This window comes from Channa argus, chromosome 13 (genome assembly GCF_033026475.1).
Source record: "Channa argus isolate prfri chromosome 13, Channa argus male v1.0, whole genome shotgun sequence".
Classification (NCBI taxonomy): domain Eukaryota; kingdom Metazoa; phylum Chordata; class Actinopteri; order Anabantiformes; family Channidae; genus Channa; species Channa argus.
In genome coordinates this window covers 9569324-9588001 of record NC_090209.1, presented here as the reverse complement: position 1 = coordinate 9588001, position 18678 = coordinate 9569324, and the positions used below count along the sequence as shown (strand labels likewise).

Genomic DNA, 18678 nt, shown 5'->3' with positions numbered 1-18678 from the left:
AAAGTGAATCTGGATTTACAGATTAAACAGCAGGAGTATTTCTGCAGTTTAAGGTTTTGGGACATAATAATTTGTCACAACTTGCTCCCAGTGTACGTTTGGATCATATTTGTGCATGTGCAAATTGCTCCAGCAGTTCTTAAGCTGTGATCCAGATAATGTGGATTTGTGCACACAAGCAATGGGTAAAAATGTTCCACACATCCTCAGCTTTGGAGAAACAGTGTTTGTGTATGTCAGCTGGGTGCATATTTTGTTAACCAAGAGAGAATGTGATACTGGTTATGCTGTTGTATTTTAAATATTTCCCTTATTCTGCTTTTTTTTTATCGTAGTCTCATACATGTCCTTCATCATGAGAAATCCTCTAAAATTTAAACTTTGTTTCTGATTCACCCTGTAAGCACAGAAGCCAGAATATCATATCAAGATTGCCTTAAAAAAAAACAAAATATCATATTAAGTGAAGTTTGCCTTGAAAACACTGTACAACTGAGATTCAGGATCGAGGAAGCCCAGTGCACCCACTAAAGTTCTACATGAGTCTCAGGTGAACTTTGAAGTGTATTTTTTTCAATAGAATGAGGACTGAAAAGAGTGGCAGTGGAAACATTTGCAGACACTGTGTGAAGCAGGAAAACATTTTACAAAAAAACAGCCTGTTCCATCTGCATAAACAACACTCAGATTTCTCAGCCTATTCCTTTAATTGTTGTGTACTTTAATTTCTCTGGAGAACCAGCAGCTTAATCTATACCAACCAAGTTATTTACTGTATGACAAACAAGCTCCTTTTTCTCAAACCTCATGAAACACTTCTAAACAGCTTCTAGAATCCAGATGTTTACATCAGCAAATTTAAAACCTGAAAAGTGATAATGATACACATGTGTTTTTTCCTGAGTTTACTTGAGGGTCTTTCAAGTCATTACTGGCCAATTATCCCAAAACTGCCGCTTGGTAACAGGGGATCCTCTCCTACTCTTAGACCCATTTCATTTCATTGACTTTGGGCTTTGTATGAGGGCTGGAGGGGGGTGTAAGAAGGCATGGTTGCAAAGGCACAGTTTCTTCTGCTTCTACCCCAACACAACTCTGGGAAACCCCTGCAAGGCGTAATACGGTTGTCCCTGCTGTGAACCCTGACAGCCCTCTTGCCAGCACTCGGGATGCCATCCTGAGCCCCCCAGCCCTCTTTCGTCTGGCTGATGCAGTGGCCACTTGCTTAGCCCCAGCCAGTTCAGTCAAAAATCCCAAGCTCTGGGAGGGGAGGCTGTAGACATGAAGACCACGGAAAAGGTCTGGCAGCTGCCGGAAACCACCTGGAGGCTCAGGTGGGAATGATTCAAACTGCACTAGTGTGAACCGCTCACCAGCACGGCCCTGTAAATAGTCTGCGAGAATGCAGCTCAATGAAGCACTAAAAACATCCACAGAAAGAAGAGCAGAAGAGGCAGGGTAACTTTTTCCTGTGTCATCTTCCTCTTTGTTCTTACTGGGTGTGTCTGTCTCCCATCTTAGAGCTCCCCACTCTTCCGCTCTAATCCAGGCAGCCTGGGTGAGGACTAACACTACTTTGCCCCCCTGCCTTTTCAGTTGGTCCAGTCTCGAGTGGAGCCAAGTCACCGGGCCCAGTGCGCTTAGTTCGGCCTGGCTCCACAGGTCAAGAGACACACTGAAACCAACAGCCTGGAGAGACGAACCCAAGTGACACATCAGCCCTGCCAAAGCCTGGTTATCATCAGGTGGGTACAGCAAGACCACGTGACCCCCACCCACAGCACCTGAAAAGGAGCAATATTAACACATTTAATTTAATTTAAAGGAACACACTGACAGAACAAAATAAATATCACAACTGGGGTGCATGTCTGTGGTTGAAGATGTTTTTGCCATCATTGGGAGTTTTTAGGGTCATGGTATGACCTACCAAATATAAATAAAGCTATATATACCATGGGGATGTTAATAGTGTGCTGTTCTGCACACACACTTACGCTGATTGTTCATGAGACTGTTTCTGTAGAAATAATGGAGTAATATTGATCCCTCATGTCAGTTTCAGAGTCATATGTCCCAGTTATTCTATCATATCATCATCACTAATTTAAGTGGATAAACATCATACTTTTGAACCAGGATTTGTAGGTAAATATAAGTATCAGGTAAATATAGGTATCGGGTTGGACTATTTATCAGCCAAAACCTAATATTAAAGGAATTGGATTCATTATCTGGGTCAAGACTAACACATTAATTTGCATACATGTGTACAAACATGAAATGTGAGTGCAATTATGAATGTGTAATATTCATAATAGTGTAAACGGGGCTGTAGAAAACAACAGTTGCCAATTCTGAATTGAATGGCACATACCTTTAACATCATCTTCTTTCAACCATCTCCAAACATAGCCTAAAAGGAAAACAGAGGCCACATTGAGGCCTGTTATTACGTTTCTGTTATTATGTAAATACTTACAAATTGATAACTGACCTTTTAGGACCCCTTGTACAAAATAGGAGGCTAGTATGGCCAAACACATGAGCAGCAATCCTAAAAGTACTGGCAGGCTCCATCTCCGCCGAGACTCTGCAAAAATTATTAAATTATGAAGTGGACATGCCTAATGTTGTTAAATACTGCATAATGTGTAGTGAAATTACTACTCTGTAATTTCTAATTTGGTATATAAGAATGAAAACATGTAGAGTTGTTTTTTTAATCAGATAAGAGTTAATCATCACACTCAATCTGAATCTAGAAAATCATTAATAGACTTACTTGCAAATGGACACTGGGGCTCTAAGTATGACTTGTTTATCTTTAGCTAAAATGAGTAAAAGAGTTCATGTCAGTATATTTGGTGGACTGGGAAGCAGTTGTAAAGAATATATATAATTGTATATTCATGTCTCATCACTTTTAGGTACTTTTACCTGTACACAAAGTAGTGGATGTGATGTGACATTGAACTCTCCATATTTACTCTATGAAATGAATGATTTGAATAAGTAAAAAATTAGTAAAAATAAAGGTTGAAATACATTTCGCCAAGTTTACACGTAAAATGTTAAATTAAGCAATAATTTCAGTTTTCTCTCAGCATTGTGAAAAGCATAGTTTAATCTTTATCTAAAAATGCAACAGTATGTGCTGCCCAACAGCAGCTTAGCTCAGTTAAAGAAAGAACCCAAACATTTTCCTGATGTTTTTACCCAGTGTCCACTGCGTGTTGCATGCCAGCCTGCATGGCTGTGCAGTGTCCGTCTGGAGCCCATCACTTCTTCACACTGGCCTCCTGCCACATCTTTCTGGCACAGCCACATCTCTGCCTCGAGACTGCAGCGAGAGGTCACATTCCAGCTCAGCCCCCAGTCACCATCTCTTATTAAAGACTCCACCATGGTCACAGACACACCATGCTGCATTTTTTCATATGCGTCTAAAAGAACACACAGACACACACACATGCTTATGTTGTGTACCAGCAAAATTGTTTACTCGCAAGTGAGGTTAACCTGGGTGAACTCTGTTTACCTTGTTGGTTTTTGAAAGGGCAGAAGTCTCTTTGTAGGTTTTTCCCCCTCCACCATACCTTAAAAATAAATTTGTATTTGTTTTGCTAATGTCAAAAATGTCTGAAGTTCTTATTTATTGTTTAAAAACCAACATGTCAGTTACCCGGAAGCAGAGGCATGGTGCAACTAAGTTTGATGAAATGACTATTTCTCTCTTGCCTTCAGGCTGCAAAGGGAAGAAAAAAGGTTACACAGGTTTACACAGACTATATTGATTTTGGACAAACAGACTGATATGAAAAATATTCTTAATGATTTAGCACTGACTGACCCATGGAAGAATCTCTCCAGCCATTTCATTCCAAACCATCTGGCACATGAGCTTGTCTTGTCTGGGCTCAGTGCCTTCCAGCTGGAGGAGAACCACATTTCTCTTACGATCAGTTACAGCTCGGAGACTGGGAGCTGAGACAAAAAACGATCAGTCACTCTAAATGATAACTGAGCTGTACACGTAGTACAGTGCACATTCATCAGCACATTAGGCCACAGGTGGAAGAAGAGAACACTTAACTGTTTTATTACATGTTATCTTAATACATCTGACATCGGAGATAATATCTCTTACCATCACATTCCTTTACAGCATTCAGGTTCATGGGGCAAACTGAAAAAAATAAGGAGGGTGTAGATGCTCAGAGACATCACTCAATAATTCAGAGACATTACTCAATAATAAGTTTTTCCTTAGATTACAGCACTTAACCCACCGTCCTCTAATGATGGCACTGTGATAGACTGGTTAATGGTTGTTCCATTGGAATGTGGGTAGACGGTAACCAGGACAGGACTTCCAAACATCAGTTTCTCTTTCAACACCAGCCTCACATGCATCTGCTGTAAATATGTACACACACTTTAAATCCCTAATCTTGTGTTTGTAGTTACTAAGTGATAAAAGTTTTTTGAGACTTGATTATGAGAAATGCAATAGGAATGCAAAGACTTGTATACGCAGAGAAAGTATTCACTACTTTACTTAAGTGAAAGTACCAAAACAAAAACATCCACTACAAGTGAAAGTTCTGCAGTACAAGTGTTGTCAGAAGAATAAGCCTTAAGTATCCAAAGTAAAAGTATATAATGTGCAGTAAAATGCCCCTTGTGACAACACTATTAAATATGATATTATTACATATGTAATTCAACTATTTCCACCAATTAAATGTCATGGAGGACAACTACAATATTTCCTACTTATACAGTGACACAAAATGAATTTAACCAGGTCAAGTACAAGAACAGAATGTCGACAACATGACCTATATTCAGAACAACTGCATACTTTAAGGTAAATTCTTTACACCTGCTCAGGTTCAATTACCTTCTGTGCCGGCGGATGAGTAGCTCGATGTAAATTGGATTGACGTGACATAAATTCTATTGTCTTGCAAATTTCTTTAGGATCTGGGGTGCTAAGACACACTCTCACCAAAGCTGTTACACAGAGAGTAGGAGTACAAAATATGAAAAAGTAATCTTAATAATAACTGAGTGTGAGTTTATGTATTTTGTATTGGGGATATGGTTTTATACCTTTTGGTTTAGGAAACAGAGTCTGACCACTTCCCTCTGCCATTTGATTCATGCTATTGGACCCTTCGTCATCAATGAAACCTCCAGAACCCTCAGAAACGTGAATTGCAATATCCACTTCTGCAAAAACATATGAACTGTAATCAGTCAAGAAAGACAACTTCTGTAGACTAACTGAACAACCATGATAAGAATGCAACACACACAAGTTGTGACAGGACAATAATAGTAGCAGTAACAAAAACATTTTTACTGAAGAACACCTCACGTAGTCTGGAGAAATTCAGGACTTACCAGCCTTGCTGACAATATGAAAAAAATAAAATGCTATAACAAAGCTACCTTGGACTGTGATAGTGATTTGCAGGCGCGGTTTGCAGTCACTTGTGGTGGAACAGTAGAGAATCACTTTAAGCTTCACGTGTGTAACTTCCACTAAATCATTTGGCTCAGGCAGTGCAGGACCAAACGGAGAGGCTGTGAAAACAAGTGATTCGGCTTTAGACAAAATGCAGTCTAATATTCATGTGAAATTATTCCCACGATCATAGATATGTTCCGGTTGATTTTGGTAGTACCTGAGCTGATCTGGCATCCAGTTAAGCCCTGAAGAAAGAAAAACATTTGATGAGAATTTAATGACACAACAATTCCACTCATCCATTATTACACACAGGCCTTAAAGAATGTTGAGTAGTGGTAGGAATTCAGATTCAGTTGTAAAGGTTACTACACGTTAATGTCCCAATTTTTAAAGGTCATAGTTCTCATCATGCAGATTATAAACAAATACTATGAAACACAGTAGGGATGCACCAATTGGGAAATTCTGGGTCAATTCTTATATAGACATTTAGAATAAGAATATGGCAGACGGCCAAAGTCAATACAGATTTTGAAGATTCTTTATGTGGAAAAATAACAATAATAAATAACCACTGGCGTCTGTGAATGGCATCTTATATGCTGACAGGCTAATACAAGTCAACAAGGCAAATACCAATGCATGGCTGGTATATCGGTAATTCCCTAAAACTGTAGTTCAGTTAAAGGAAGTTAATTTGTCAAAAACGTAGTAAGAAACTCAGGTGAAAATTCAGCCAGTAGAAAATCTTTTATGTTGTATTTTTGATTTTTCCTGACTGATTAAGAGATTTGCTCTTTTTGTGTGTGTGTGTGTGTGTGTGCGTGTGGTTTCTGCAAAACGTATTTTTTATTTTTAGGATATGTTGAAAAATAAATTAAACATTCTAGAATTCATGAAGTTGACTTTACTGGAGGATTGGTCAAAAGATCTGCATTAATTTCAGCTGGGCAACTGAGTGCATTTACCAAACTACTCTCCATAATTTTACATAGGTTATTAAGAGCAAATATTTCAACTTTACTTAGTAATAAAACCCCAGATATCACAAATATCATTAATGATGGCGGTATTGTATTCAACTGTCCCAGTTAAGTGAAAACAACATGACACTGAGCCATCATCTAAAAAAATCCTGTAAGTGAAGCTGTGAATGTTGCTCACCTATGACATTTCAAAATGATTCCATGACAAAGACCTACTTAAATGTTTCAGTGTTGCAGCTTTCACTTGTACTAGTCCCCTCCATTAACTGTATATTAGATCTGTGCCAGTTTGTAGTTGCATCTAATATTTTTCCACTTTTTTTTAACCGTATATCAATAAAACAATATCAAATATTAACACGACCTAACAGAAAGCAAGTCAACAGTAGCAAAGACTGCAGCCTCCAAAAAATCCTAAAACTGAAACACAATATATGGCAGTGTGTGTATTATTAATGTGTGAATAGTTTTTGTTTGTGATCTAACAGTGTTGCAGTCTTTTTAAAAGTCTTATCTGTTGTTGTGTGATTGTACTTATACTCTATTACGGATGTTTCATCTATTTTTGCATGTTTTTTGTTCATGCAGTGACATCATCCTGGTCAGGTCATAAAACATTTGACTAGATCTGGCACATTTACATTTTTTTTTTGTCCCTTTCAGCTTATCCTATGAGTTCAGGGTCGCCATTGGATATCATTTGTCCGCATGTTGATTTGGCACAGTTTTTTACCCCTGATGCTCTCCCCTACGCTACCCTCCCCAATTTCTACCGGGCTGTTCTGTCCTAAAAAGTAAAAGTAATAATACTTGCAAAAGTTAAATTTTTATTCACAGGACTGAGTATAAATGTTGTTTTTTAAACTCACTCTAAGCTACAACAGCCGTCAATGGAAACTGATCTCTGGAGTAAAGTGTCACAATGCTCCGCACAATAGTAAATAAGTAATGGCCATTCACTTGGCAGTCTCTTCAATTTCCATAGGCAACAATTAAAAATAGTAAGGAAACGTAATCTTGCTCAGAAGGATTATTTAATAGCTTAGTTTATAAAATAAAGTAGATCAACTAAATTCAAAGCAGCTGAAGTAGGAACTAGGAATTGTCTGCCATGTAACTGTGAGGGGCCTTTTGTAATATAAGAGAATATCTTATAATAAAAAAAAAGAAAACACGATTAAAGCCTATTTATAGCCAAGGAGACTCACTACCAAGTACAAGATTGTTAAACACATACTTCTGGTATTACAGCCGTTAAGTCTCAGTGTTAACGCCGGTTTAATCCCTTAAACCCAAAACGTGTAATTGTGACTGGATACCTCGCTACAGTTGATTTCAGGTGCTTCTTGGTTGACCATCTCCAGAGCGCTCACGGACATCCACTGCCAGATACGTAGCCCTGACAGCAGCAGGAAGAAAACCTGTGGCGCGGGTAGACGCGTTGGAGCCATATCCAGAAGACGGTGCCTCTGCGCTGGCGCAGGGACTTTCTCTCTGCTGCGAGTCTCCTGCTCCTCGGCTAAACTCCCTTCATCCGACCCACAAAGATCACAGCGAGTGATCCTCGGAACCGATTATGATCAGAGACCGAAGGAGTAGTTCCCACGCCTGGAGTCACTGTTGTGACACACTCTTGGCCGACGACTGGTGATAGGCGTGTCCCAGCTGTTACCTGTTCAGTTAGGTGGGATGAGGGAAACTTGGCGCAACCACAACGAGTTTCTGCTTGACTGGTGGCAAATCTTTCCACGTACTTCGGATCATAACATAAACGTGATACAGTTGGTAACATAAAATAGCCAAAAGCAGGTTCCCTTCGTTAGAAGCTCGGAAACGATTTTGTGGTCATCTAACAAAAAATATGATAATCTCGAAAAACACTGATGGAAACATTAAAAAGTTCAGGTCCTCATATTAGTGTGCAAATATATTTTATGGTCACTGTCTTTTATATCTTCTTTCTATTTAAAATTTGGTTTATGCGGGAATTGAATTTTCTTTATTTTCTGTTGGGGTGTTGCTCTGTCTGGTGAATAGGTCATAAAAGTACGGTACAACAGTGGATATAAAAGACTGTTGCACTTATTTGTATAATACCTTATCTGAAGCACCAACACCTGTGCTATAGTGTGCTTGTGGTGCATTAGTCTGTGCAATCTGGAAAAATGCAAATTTATAGTTCATTATAGGATTTTCAGCATGTTTGGATACCAGTCGCAAAAAGTTTGTCACCTGTACAAATTGGTAATGAAACATGATCTGATCTTCACCAAAGTCACAAATATTAACAAACACAATCTTTCTAAGCTGATCAAACAGAAATGGTCATTATCTTTTATGTCTTTATTAAACACACTTGTTAAACATACACTGATCAGTGACAACATTAACACGGGTGCTTTTAAGAATTGTTTTGGAGGCTGCTCTGCGCAGTCTGCTGCTACACAGCAAATACACAGCAAAATGTGATACACTGTGTGCAGAGGTGGTACAAAATACACTAATTCAAAAAGTATTGACATAAAATATTCTCCACAAGTACCGTTTAGTACTAAACATTATCTACATTTTACTTAAATTACAAAAATAAAAGTACTTCAATAAGCATTTTAAAACGTGTATTTTGTTTGTATTCCAAACAAAAATTATTATGATAATTATAGCAAAACATGTACAGTAATTGATAAAACATAAGGGTCAAAGATCACTGTTAGTTAAGGTGGAGCTGATTTTAATCATGTGCTACCAGATAATCTATATACATAGTGATACATCAGCATATATTAGTTAATATTTTTTATAAAAACATGTAATTGTTTTATATTAAAAGCCACCAGGTGGTGTTAGTGTAAGAAGTGATGGTGGAAAAAGTAATGGCGTCACTAGACTTCTGTTGTCAATAAACATCCCCTGGAATCAGGTGTTAGCAAGACTGAAGACCAATAGATCAATTAAATCAATTATATGAGAATGGAGGTGTGGATTAGACTTGCTTTGACATCAAACCAGCCAAGGCAAAACTCAGAATGCTCAGTGAGGTAAAAAGAGTGCTAGAGTAAGAGCTAAAGAGGGAAAGGGATTTATTGAAGTTGGTTAACATCTTCGTTCATGAGTCAGCCATACACAAAGCATTAAACAGGCATGTTGTCTAAGGCAGGACAGCATGAAGGAAGCCATCGCTCTCCAAAAAAACACAGTGCAGTGCACCTGAAGTTTGTTGAAGACCACTTTGATACTCTAGTGACAACACTAGTGGCAAAATGTCTTGTGTGAAAGAATGTAGAAATGTTTGAGAAGAACCGCAGCAATACATACTGTGTGGTGTACACAGAGAACCTGCGTTCCAACATGAAAACATTATCCCAACAGTGAAGTACAGTGGAGGGAGCGTCACAGTTTGGGACTGCTTGTCACTTTGGAGGGTTTAAATAAATTCAAATTTCTCAAGAAAAATTTTAATGTGTGTGTTCAGTAAACACTTTAAAGATGATGACTGTTTTTGTTTTATCAGCTTGGAAACATTGTTGATATAGGAGGTAAGTCTGGTGAGAAATCACATTTCATGAACAATTTATGCAGAAAACAAGGAAGTTGCATAAAAGTGTCATGACCTTTTCACTGAAGTGAAACTGAATGTGCCAGTACTTTGTTTTATAGAATAAAGCAATGCCCATGTGACTAAAGGGATCTTAAACTTATAGGCTACTGAATGCAGAATAAAACCTAGTTTCCCTATGGCAAGTTTTTTGTATTGATCTTTTTTTTTTTTGCTGAGTATGGTTTAAACCTTGAATTTACATGTAAATACAGATCAGCCTAATAAAAGGGTGAAGTATCTATGTGAGCTCAGTGTCAACACCAGAGTAAGTGACTTTCTCCAAAACCACATTCACTATGTCCACATCCACACAGGGTAATATTCATATACATCACTCTCCCACCTCATTTGTTTGCCATTTCACACATTATTTTGTTTTTATTTTTTTACACAGGTGATCTTCATTTGCACTCAGTTACATTTTAGCAAAATACACCACAAACTTTGATTTACAATGTATGAATCTACGTATGTTCCCTTGACCTTTTATAGGCCCCTGCTTAACTGTTTTATGTGACAATCTGCTTCCTGACTAATCCTGTCAAGCAGTTTATTCATGCTGCTTCAGAACCCTGGAATCTTGGCAATCTTGTGTCTTTTCCACGTAACTCCCTTGAAGAACACAGGCTCAAGAAAAATCATTAAGCTTATACAGATTGTGAATTTTGAAAACAATTATTTCAGTAATATAAAAGCCTCAGTCATTCCAGTAATTATACATGGGTCTTTTTTTTAAAATCAAGAACATATTTATTTGCCATACAGAAATGTATAATGCCAACAGTATTAGGCTAACAACTCAACATTGTTCACTCAAGCAAGAAAAAAAAAAAAAGCAATCTGGAGACCTTTAATATGGATTTCTTAAAGGGGCAACTAAATTGGTCTGTGTATCCTGACATGATTGGACTGTGCCGTTTAAAGTTGCTTTGCATAAAATGTACCGTTGACTTTATTGAGATTGCTGCAATATAATAAAACCTGGGAAAGTACACTAGTCAAGGTTTTTGTTCTAATGCTCTGAGATTTTGAGGTAAACTCTGTATAGTACATTTACCATTCAGAGGTTTTAAATTATAATGAATTTTTCATTTTCTCACTCTTTGGGACACAGGAAAGTGTTTGAGGTAGGACATATTTATTGCTGAATAAAAAGTATGATACTGGCTGACAGTAATTAATTACAGGGACTTGATAAAACCCCTAAAGACACATTTTAATACAAGTCATTTCATCTTTTCACCCATTTTTCAATCCAACACTCCTTTGACTCTGTGTTTAGTAATCCAATGCAAATTTATGAGTTCCTGTAAACAGCATTCACATTGTTTGTCACAGGTACGGTCATGACACTTTCAAACATAAATACTCTCATGAAGAAAGTAAAGAAAATTTGCAACTAGATTTTCATAGCGGTTAGCATATTTACAGAGAGATAAGACAGGTGTTCAACTTCAGTCACGAAATCAACATAAAGAGCCTCTGTCAGGGGTGATATGGAGGAGACACGATAGAGTATATTTACCTCTTAATGAGAAAAAGAAGCGGTTGCATTTTCAATAGGATGCTGTCAAGTAATGAATAGCTTTTACTGAGTGATTGACTCTGAGGCCACACAACTGCACATCAGCTCCAGTGTCTTGTATACGTGTCTTGTTTCAAGCAAAACAAAGTCTGTCCCTGTCAGGCACGTGAAACTTGAGATTCAAGTTTCTCCGTTCTCTATCGTGACTCACAGACACTCTTGCTCTTGTGTAGATCCTTGTTCGGGCCTTGTGGGATGCCAAGGGCAACTTAAGGCTGCTCTGTGTCTTATCTGAAACTATTTTCTGTGGTAATGAAAATCAGCCCTTGCCTTTTATTTGAGGCACCAATGTTTGCAGCCTGTGGGCTAGCTTTCGTGCCAACCATATGAACAGCACTTTAGACAGGAGCCTGGGCCAGCAGCGCCGCCTGAATTTGCCAGATTCTGTCTGCCGTCTCATCCCCCCCAGCTCCTGTAGTAAACCCCTGAAATCCTGTGGCAGGCAGTACCGAGGGACACCTCGGAGAGCCTGTGGGATGTCCCTACTTTGTCCAAGGCCCTCAAAATAGACAATAGCAATTCCTTGACCTTTGGACTGCTGCAGCGCCCCCTCTAGGCATGCCAGAGCTGCTGCAAATACCGGCGCTGTCACTGTAGAGGGCATCATCTGTGGGTCCCTGTCTTCATCACATAACTTATTGCAATCTTGTTTTCCAGGTGCTCTCTCTTTTTTGCCTTTTCTCAGTTTTCCATTTAGTTTATGATCTACACCTGCTTTTCTTTTCTCATGTCTCAACTCTGCTGTGCGGTTTTCTTCCTTGCTTTCACTCTTGTCCACAATTGCCCTGTCCCCCTTCCATTTCTCATAGGTTTTCTTAGCCTCAGAACTCCAAATAATCAGCATTTTCCCTTGTGCCTTACGCACCACTTCCCACTGCCCATACAGCCAGGGAAGTGGACCCAGATCTGTTACTCCAGTCCTGGTTTGTCTTTGTGAGCTTTGGGCCCAAAGAGCCATGTGCACAGTGGCACTAAGCTCCCCCTGCAGGATTGAGGCTAATGCCCCCACAGCAGACACATGGGCTGACTGCTCTGATGAGCACACCAGCAACACAGGCCTCTGGATATAAAGCCAACCTAGAGATATTAGAAAACACAGTCGAGAAAAAAGACATTATGTATATGTTTCTGACTCAATAATGAAATTGAAATGATCTGAAATCAAAAGATGGACAAAGTCAAAGATACAAGTAGTGATTAAAACAATGAAACAATGTCTGCAATTTGCATTTGATGAGGCAACTGAACTAACCTGCTGCTCCCCTCTTGGTAAGATTGTGAATGCAAAGGGCCAGTAGTGCAAAAATAACAACAAACATCAACGCTGCCACTGCATAAATGCCACATCGGTAGTGCGTGTCTGTGGAAAAAATGAAATGCAGTAGGCATATTTAAGTTGTAGGAGTTGTATGCGCATGCATGCATCCATGCATGCATAAAGTGACCCAAGAGAGTACATTGCACATGTATATTCTGAGTAAACTTACACCGTGGGCACAAAATTCTTCTTCCATGAAGAGCAGGATCTGACTGCCACACCTGCAGAAAAACAGGTTAAAAAAAGCAGAGACAGAAAAACAACCATGTACCATATCCAGGAACACCGTTCTGAGTCTTGCATTACGTTGTTGCAGGTACTGTACCTGCACGCACGGCTTCATAGCAAGAAGGTGAGGAGGCACATTTAGCTTTGTCTCAGCAGTATTCCCTTCCTATAATATGAATACTATTATTTATGTATGTCAACAATACATTAACAACATTTTTCCAATCCTCCTTAGCTCACAGTGTCACAAACACATACAGTAAATATGCTTACCATTCTTAGTTCATGGACTGGCCCTTTGGGTGTACATCCCATCTCGCTGAGGACACAAAACTGAGTTGAGAACATTGCTGGGACAAGAGAGGTGAGATGTACAAAAACACTCCGTCTGCCTAGTTCAATAGACACTTCCCATGAAGACATTTCTGTTAAGGACAATGAGAGAGAGAGTCAAAGCAGGCAAAGAAATAGACTTAGCATAGCTAAAGGCTAAAACCTCTTTTTTTCCCTGTATGACTCACCAGCCGTGAAGGGGCAAGATATATTATGAATGCCTTGCAGAGAAAGCTGCAAAAATGAAAAACAAATAAGTGATTCCGCAACTACAAGATGATGTATTCCAGTGTGAGCACTTCGCCATTTCTCACCTGCACACACATATGAGGGTGTTTGTCAACGGAAGATGTGTTATATATCTGTCAAAAGAGACACAGTGGGTATCTGAGAAAGCTGTGTCCCCTCTTATCCGTCACCAATACCAGCAACATTCCCAGCTTACCAGGGTTAGTCCATCATCATACTTCTCCAATGTGGAGTTGAGCATAGGTGTGCAGAGGTGTTCCTGGTGTCTCCAGCAGAGGGAGGCAGAGGTTTCCACTGAAAGGTCACTGGTAGGACACTGTGGCTGCCACTCTAAACTAGACTCATATGATACGACTTCAGAGGACAGCCAAACATCTCGCAAATCTGTTGAGGAAATGTGGACAGTTTACAACACTATGACTGCAACATGAATGACGTGCTGACAATGTTTTTTTCAGTTACATGACAGATTGTATCATGGTGATACATGAAATACAGTAAATCACCACCAGCTTCAGAACATATGACTCACAATTCTAAAACATTTCTTCTCAAGGCATATCAATTACAAAATATATATATATATGTTTGGGGTAAATTTTCACCAAAATTGTGAACACAGCTATTTGAGGAATTCCCCTACTTTGTATATCTGAAAGGAAGGCACAACATCTCTGTTGTCAATTACAAAACTAACAAAAACTCCCTCTAACAAGCTGTTCATGCAAGAGGTTTTTAGCTTTTGTTATCATTTTTAATCTGAAATCAATCATGCAACACCCTCACCTTCAATGTTTTTATTTTGAAAGGGACACTTTTTATGTCGTCTTGCATCCATGTGGGTGTAATATGCCTGTAAATAGGAAATGTGCATGACTGAAAAGTGTGTTTAGACAGAATAAAAATACCATATGCACCAAAAGGTTTAATAGAGCTCAAAGTACCTCTACACACAGACAGGGCAGGAGGTACGAAATGTTAAACTGAGCTGATTGAGACTGAGATGGATCAATCTGCAAAGCACACACAAACACATTACAGGGGAAAATACATTTAATCAGTGTGTGAAAACAAAATTGCAGATAGATTTTTCACTGATACTTACCATAATGGGGGGATCTTGCTTTTGGCTGCAGAACATTGCATTTGTCTGGTAACACAATCTAGCAAGCACTTTCTTTCCAGGCGACACAGTTATGGTGATGGATTTCGATGACAGATTCACAGACAGATCAAAGTCCGGTGTGGGATCTGAGTTGCGTACACACACACACACACACACACACACACCAACAGGATATAAGTTTTATAATGCTGACAGGGCAAAATAGCTGAGAAAACAAAACAATGCAGATGCAGCAGTTTTAGAGATAACAGAATGTTGTTGATGGACACTGAGTGAAAAGTTCAACAGCTCCTTTTACTGGGAGCTATCACTGAATTAACTTGATATAGCAGAAAATGTAAAATGTAATAAGAGGACAGTTCTGGAGTCTTAAGGAATTTCTTTCTCTGTGTTATTTGCCACAGACATGACACATGAGAGGTAACGACATCCCCTTAATGTATAAGTATGTGTATCATGTCTGTGTTCAAATTTGAGGTAGATAGGTTCGACTCTGAGGAGTGTAGGTGGAGGTTAGGGATATAAGTATTACATCAGCAGGAAGGGGACCTGGTGGCTCAGTGGCGGAGCATTAGGTTGGGATACAGAAGGGCGTGGGTTCGAATCTCACACCACCAGGTTGAGGGTGTCAAGGCACCAAGGGTGACCCTGGTGCCAAGTCCCAAGCCCAGATTAAAAAAAAAAAATGGGAGGGTTGCAGCAGGAAGGGCTTCCGGAGAAAAGAAGTTGTGCCAAATAAACGTGTGATACACAAGCTGAAAGCTGTTGATCTATGATTTTACAGTTTGAGTGAAGGCTTTTATCCTGTGATGAAACACTTGTATCCTTATGTGAATAGTACATTCCAGGGTAGTAATGCTTACATCTACGGAGTAAATAGAGTTTTAATGAGGATGATGATATGAACGCCTGCGGTGACTTAACATGCCACAATGTTATTTTGTTGCCATACTGCTCTTGAAAACAGCATATGAGAAAATGTAGCACAAAGCTACCTGCTAACAGAAATCATAGAGTATACCTGGCACTTCGTAACTGACAGTGCAGCTGATTGATTGGCCTTTGTAGGACACATTCACTGAATCTGATGCTTTAGCCTGGACACAGTCATGTAGCAGCTCCCACTGAAAAAGTTAAATAAAATTTTAAAATGCAAAAATGCACACCATAATCAACATAACCATTTTCAAAAAACATTTGTCAGTATGATGGAAGCTAAAACTGATCATTTAGTCTCACCATGACATGGTTCCTTTTCTTTTTTCTTGTAGTCTTATTTGAAGGCAGAAAGAACCGAGGAAGAGAGAATATGTAATTTTATTTAATTACAAAGTTGTTACAACGTTTTACAGTGTTTTAGGGAGAGAGAGTATGCTGGCATGTGTAAAGCAAAAAGTCCAACCTTTTCACAGTTTTTCATCTTAGGTTGAATTGTTAGAGGTCTTGGTGAGAGTATTTCAATTGTCGGTTTCGCCTTAAGTGCATCTGTAAGAAAGCAATTACACATGCTTTTCACTGTATTGGAAATAACTAAGCAAGTTTACTAGATTTTCACTAAAAATATTGAGTTTACCAACTGAGGTATAGCTCATCACACTAGTTTATATCTCTTAAACAATTTCAGTAATTATTTTTCAGAAGTGTTTTTAAGTCTGTTATTTGACCAGTTTTTTGAAGGGGAACTGGTGGCCCAGCAGTAGACCATCGGGTTGGGATACAGAACGCAGCGGGTTCAAATCCTGCCCCACCAAGTGTGGCCCCACCCAGCAAACAAGGATGCATTGAGGTGTACAGTAAAACACTTCAGACACTTTTTGTAGTTCGAAGCTATTCATGATAATGTTAATCATGATAAAGAGTAGTGTTGAATTCAGTACCTACCCCCAACCCAGACCTAACGGTAGGAACTACTTCAGTCTTGGTAGTGCCTGGGTACAAAATGGCTGCAGCTGCTAGTTCTTCATGTCTAATGAAGAACTGACACTTAAAACTGAGAGTAGCAAGAGGAAGAAGTCTGCTGGTTTATGAAGAAAATCTGATGGTGGTGGATTTTCAACTTCGTAATAAACTCAGTCAACTATACATAGCAAGTATTTGTACTTAGAAGAATTCATTATAACTAGAGACTTAAAAGTAAATCTACTTGCATTTAAGTAATCTTAATTAGAATTTTTTATTTAGTTTATTCTAAAACAATGTGTTGTAATAACATTCAAGTGATAAGCACATTAACAAATGTTAGGCTTTCAATTTGCTTGAAAAATGTGAGGCAGTTGGTAATTGAGTTTGTTCACTAAATTAACTGTGGATTGTTTACCATCATCCATCCAAACAGTGACAGTGACACATTCAGAGTATGTGTCTGTGGGCTGCTGTGACGGCACAGGGGTCAGTTTCACAGGACACGGTCGTGCAACATAGTCTGTACACAGAGAGAAGAGCATTACAGCAGAAAGTCGCACGTGTGGCTTTGACACGTGTGACTGAAGTGGAAATAAAAAAATAATGACATAACTTACCCGTTCGATTTCCCACCTACAGGAAACACGAGAGCAAGTCAGGCAAAAAAAAAAAAGAAACAATAAATAAATCACATCTATAAAGCAGCACGTTGGACAGTTACTTTACTGTATTAGGATTTAACAGGTCCAGTTATTTATTTAGAACATACCTTGCAGGATGTTGTGGCACATTCCAGCATAAGTGGCGACGCCACCACGACCAGAAACACCAGCGCGGTGCGCATTTTAAGCGGCCCCAGCCCGCGGATGTTAAGAAATGTCCCTCTGATAAGACACAAACACTAAGCCATCTTTGTTCCGCTTGTCCGGGTTGTTTTCGGCTTCCGACAATCCTAAGTGATTTCTCCGCGTGTTGTGCTACCAAACGCGGGCGCAGCATTCAGACGCATGAGAACTTGGTGCGGGGTTGTGAGCTCCCCATAGCAGCCTACTTGTTGGGCTTTAACTTCCCGTGCCGTGTCAAATGACTAACCTGAAGGCGTTTGTTTAAACAAAATCAAATACCAACTTTTTTTTTGCTTGGATCATCACGGCCCCCTCTGCTCCGCCTCTTACTAAGGTTAGGGGAAAAAAAAAAAACAGGACCGCGCATAGTCCTGTACCCCTACCTTACCTTGGTGTCCAACCTTACTCCAGTCTTACGACCATCCTCAAGCCATGGATGGATTAGGAGAAAACGCCCCCAGTCCCTCCTACAGGACGACTAGTTACATTTAGTGTGCCTTTGTGGACATCTTCTGTCTCTGTGTTTGCTTCATGTCTTGTGGTGGTGTCTCTTTGATCCACGTGTTTATCTCTTCATCATTTTTGTAGCCTTTGTACTTTTTTGTAATTTGTGTAATTTAGTGTCTTCACGTTACTTTGTCTAGTTATTTTATATTATATATTGTCTTTTCAGTGGTGGAGCATTGGTTTGGGACGCAGAAGGCCATGGGATCGAATCCCAGCCCACCAGCTGCCATTTTCATGTTTACTGTCAGACTTTTGTGGTATTGAATGCGTCTTATTTGAGTTATTTTGTCCCTGTAGTAGTCTCTATACACATCTTGTGCCTTTTTACATTTACATTTTTTATTTTGCTCTGTCTTTAAAGACAAGAACTACTATCACTTCGTACAAATGCTGTGGCACAAAGGCCCCCTGACTTCTTTGATCCCTTGAGTAAACCACCAAGGCATTAAATAGCATGACAGGTAGTATGTGTAAGATCACATAAGATCACCCATCAAGTGTTTTTACCAAAGACTTTCA

At 39.3% G+C, this 18678-nt stretch overlaps 2 protein-coding genes across 3 annotated transcripts; both read right to left on the bottom strand.

Moving 5' to 3' along the window:
• Positions 1–203: 203 nt before the first annotated feature.
• wu:fl23c11 (interleukin-17 receptor C) lies at positions 204–8124 on the bottom strand. Its single transcript, XM_067526191.1, has 16 exons — positions 7788–8124; positions 5697–5724; positions 5461–5595; positions 5119–5238; positions 4907–5019; positions 4293–4419; positions 4151–4189; positions 3854–3987; positions 3686–3748; positions 3542–3599; positions 3220–3446; positions 2941–2991; positions 2786–2831; positions 2498–2593; positions 2378–2416; positions 204–1784 (listed from the first exon to the last, which is right to left on the bottom strand). Exons 1-16 carry the CDS (start codon positions 7917–7919, stop codon positions 985–987), a joined length of 2208 nt encoding a protein of 735 aa, XP_067382292.1. The 5' UTR covers positions 7920–8124; the 3' UTR covers positions 204–984.
• A 2289-nt stretch (positions 8125–10413) lies between these two features.
• LOC137139844 (interleukin-17 receptor E) lies at positions 10414–18678 on the bottom strand. Of its 2 annotated transcripts, XM_067527657.1 has the most exons (17): positions 17577–18669; positions 17425–17440; positions 17223–17327; positions 16308–16390; positions 16145–16177; positions 15927–16029; positions 14885–15030; positions 14724–14792; positions 14566–14632; positions 13976–14163; positions 13845–13892; positions 13719–13764; positions 13471–13622; positions 13295–13363; positions 13139–13190; positions 12904–13011; positions 10414–12728 (listed from the first exon to the last, which is right to left on the bottom strand). In XM_067527657.1, exons 1-17 carry the CDS (start codon positions 17649–17651, stop codon positions 11911–11913), a joined length of 2178 nt encoding a protein of 725 aa, XP_067383758.1. In that variant the 5' UTR covers positions 17652–18669; the 3' UTR covers positions 10414–11910. The 2 variants fall into 2 exon arrangements, with proteins under 2 accessions (XP_067383758.1, XP_067383760.1); XM_067527659.1 differs by lacking the exon at positions 13845–13892 and having other exon boundaries at positions 17577–18678.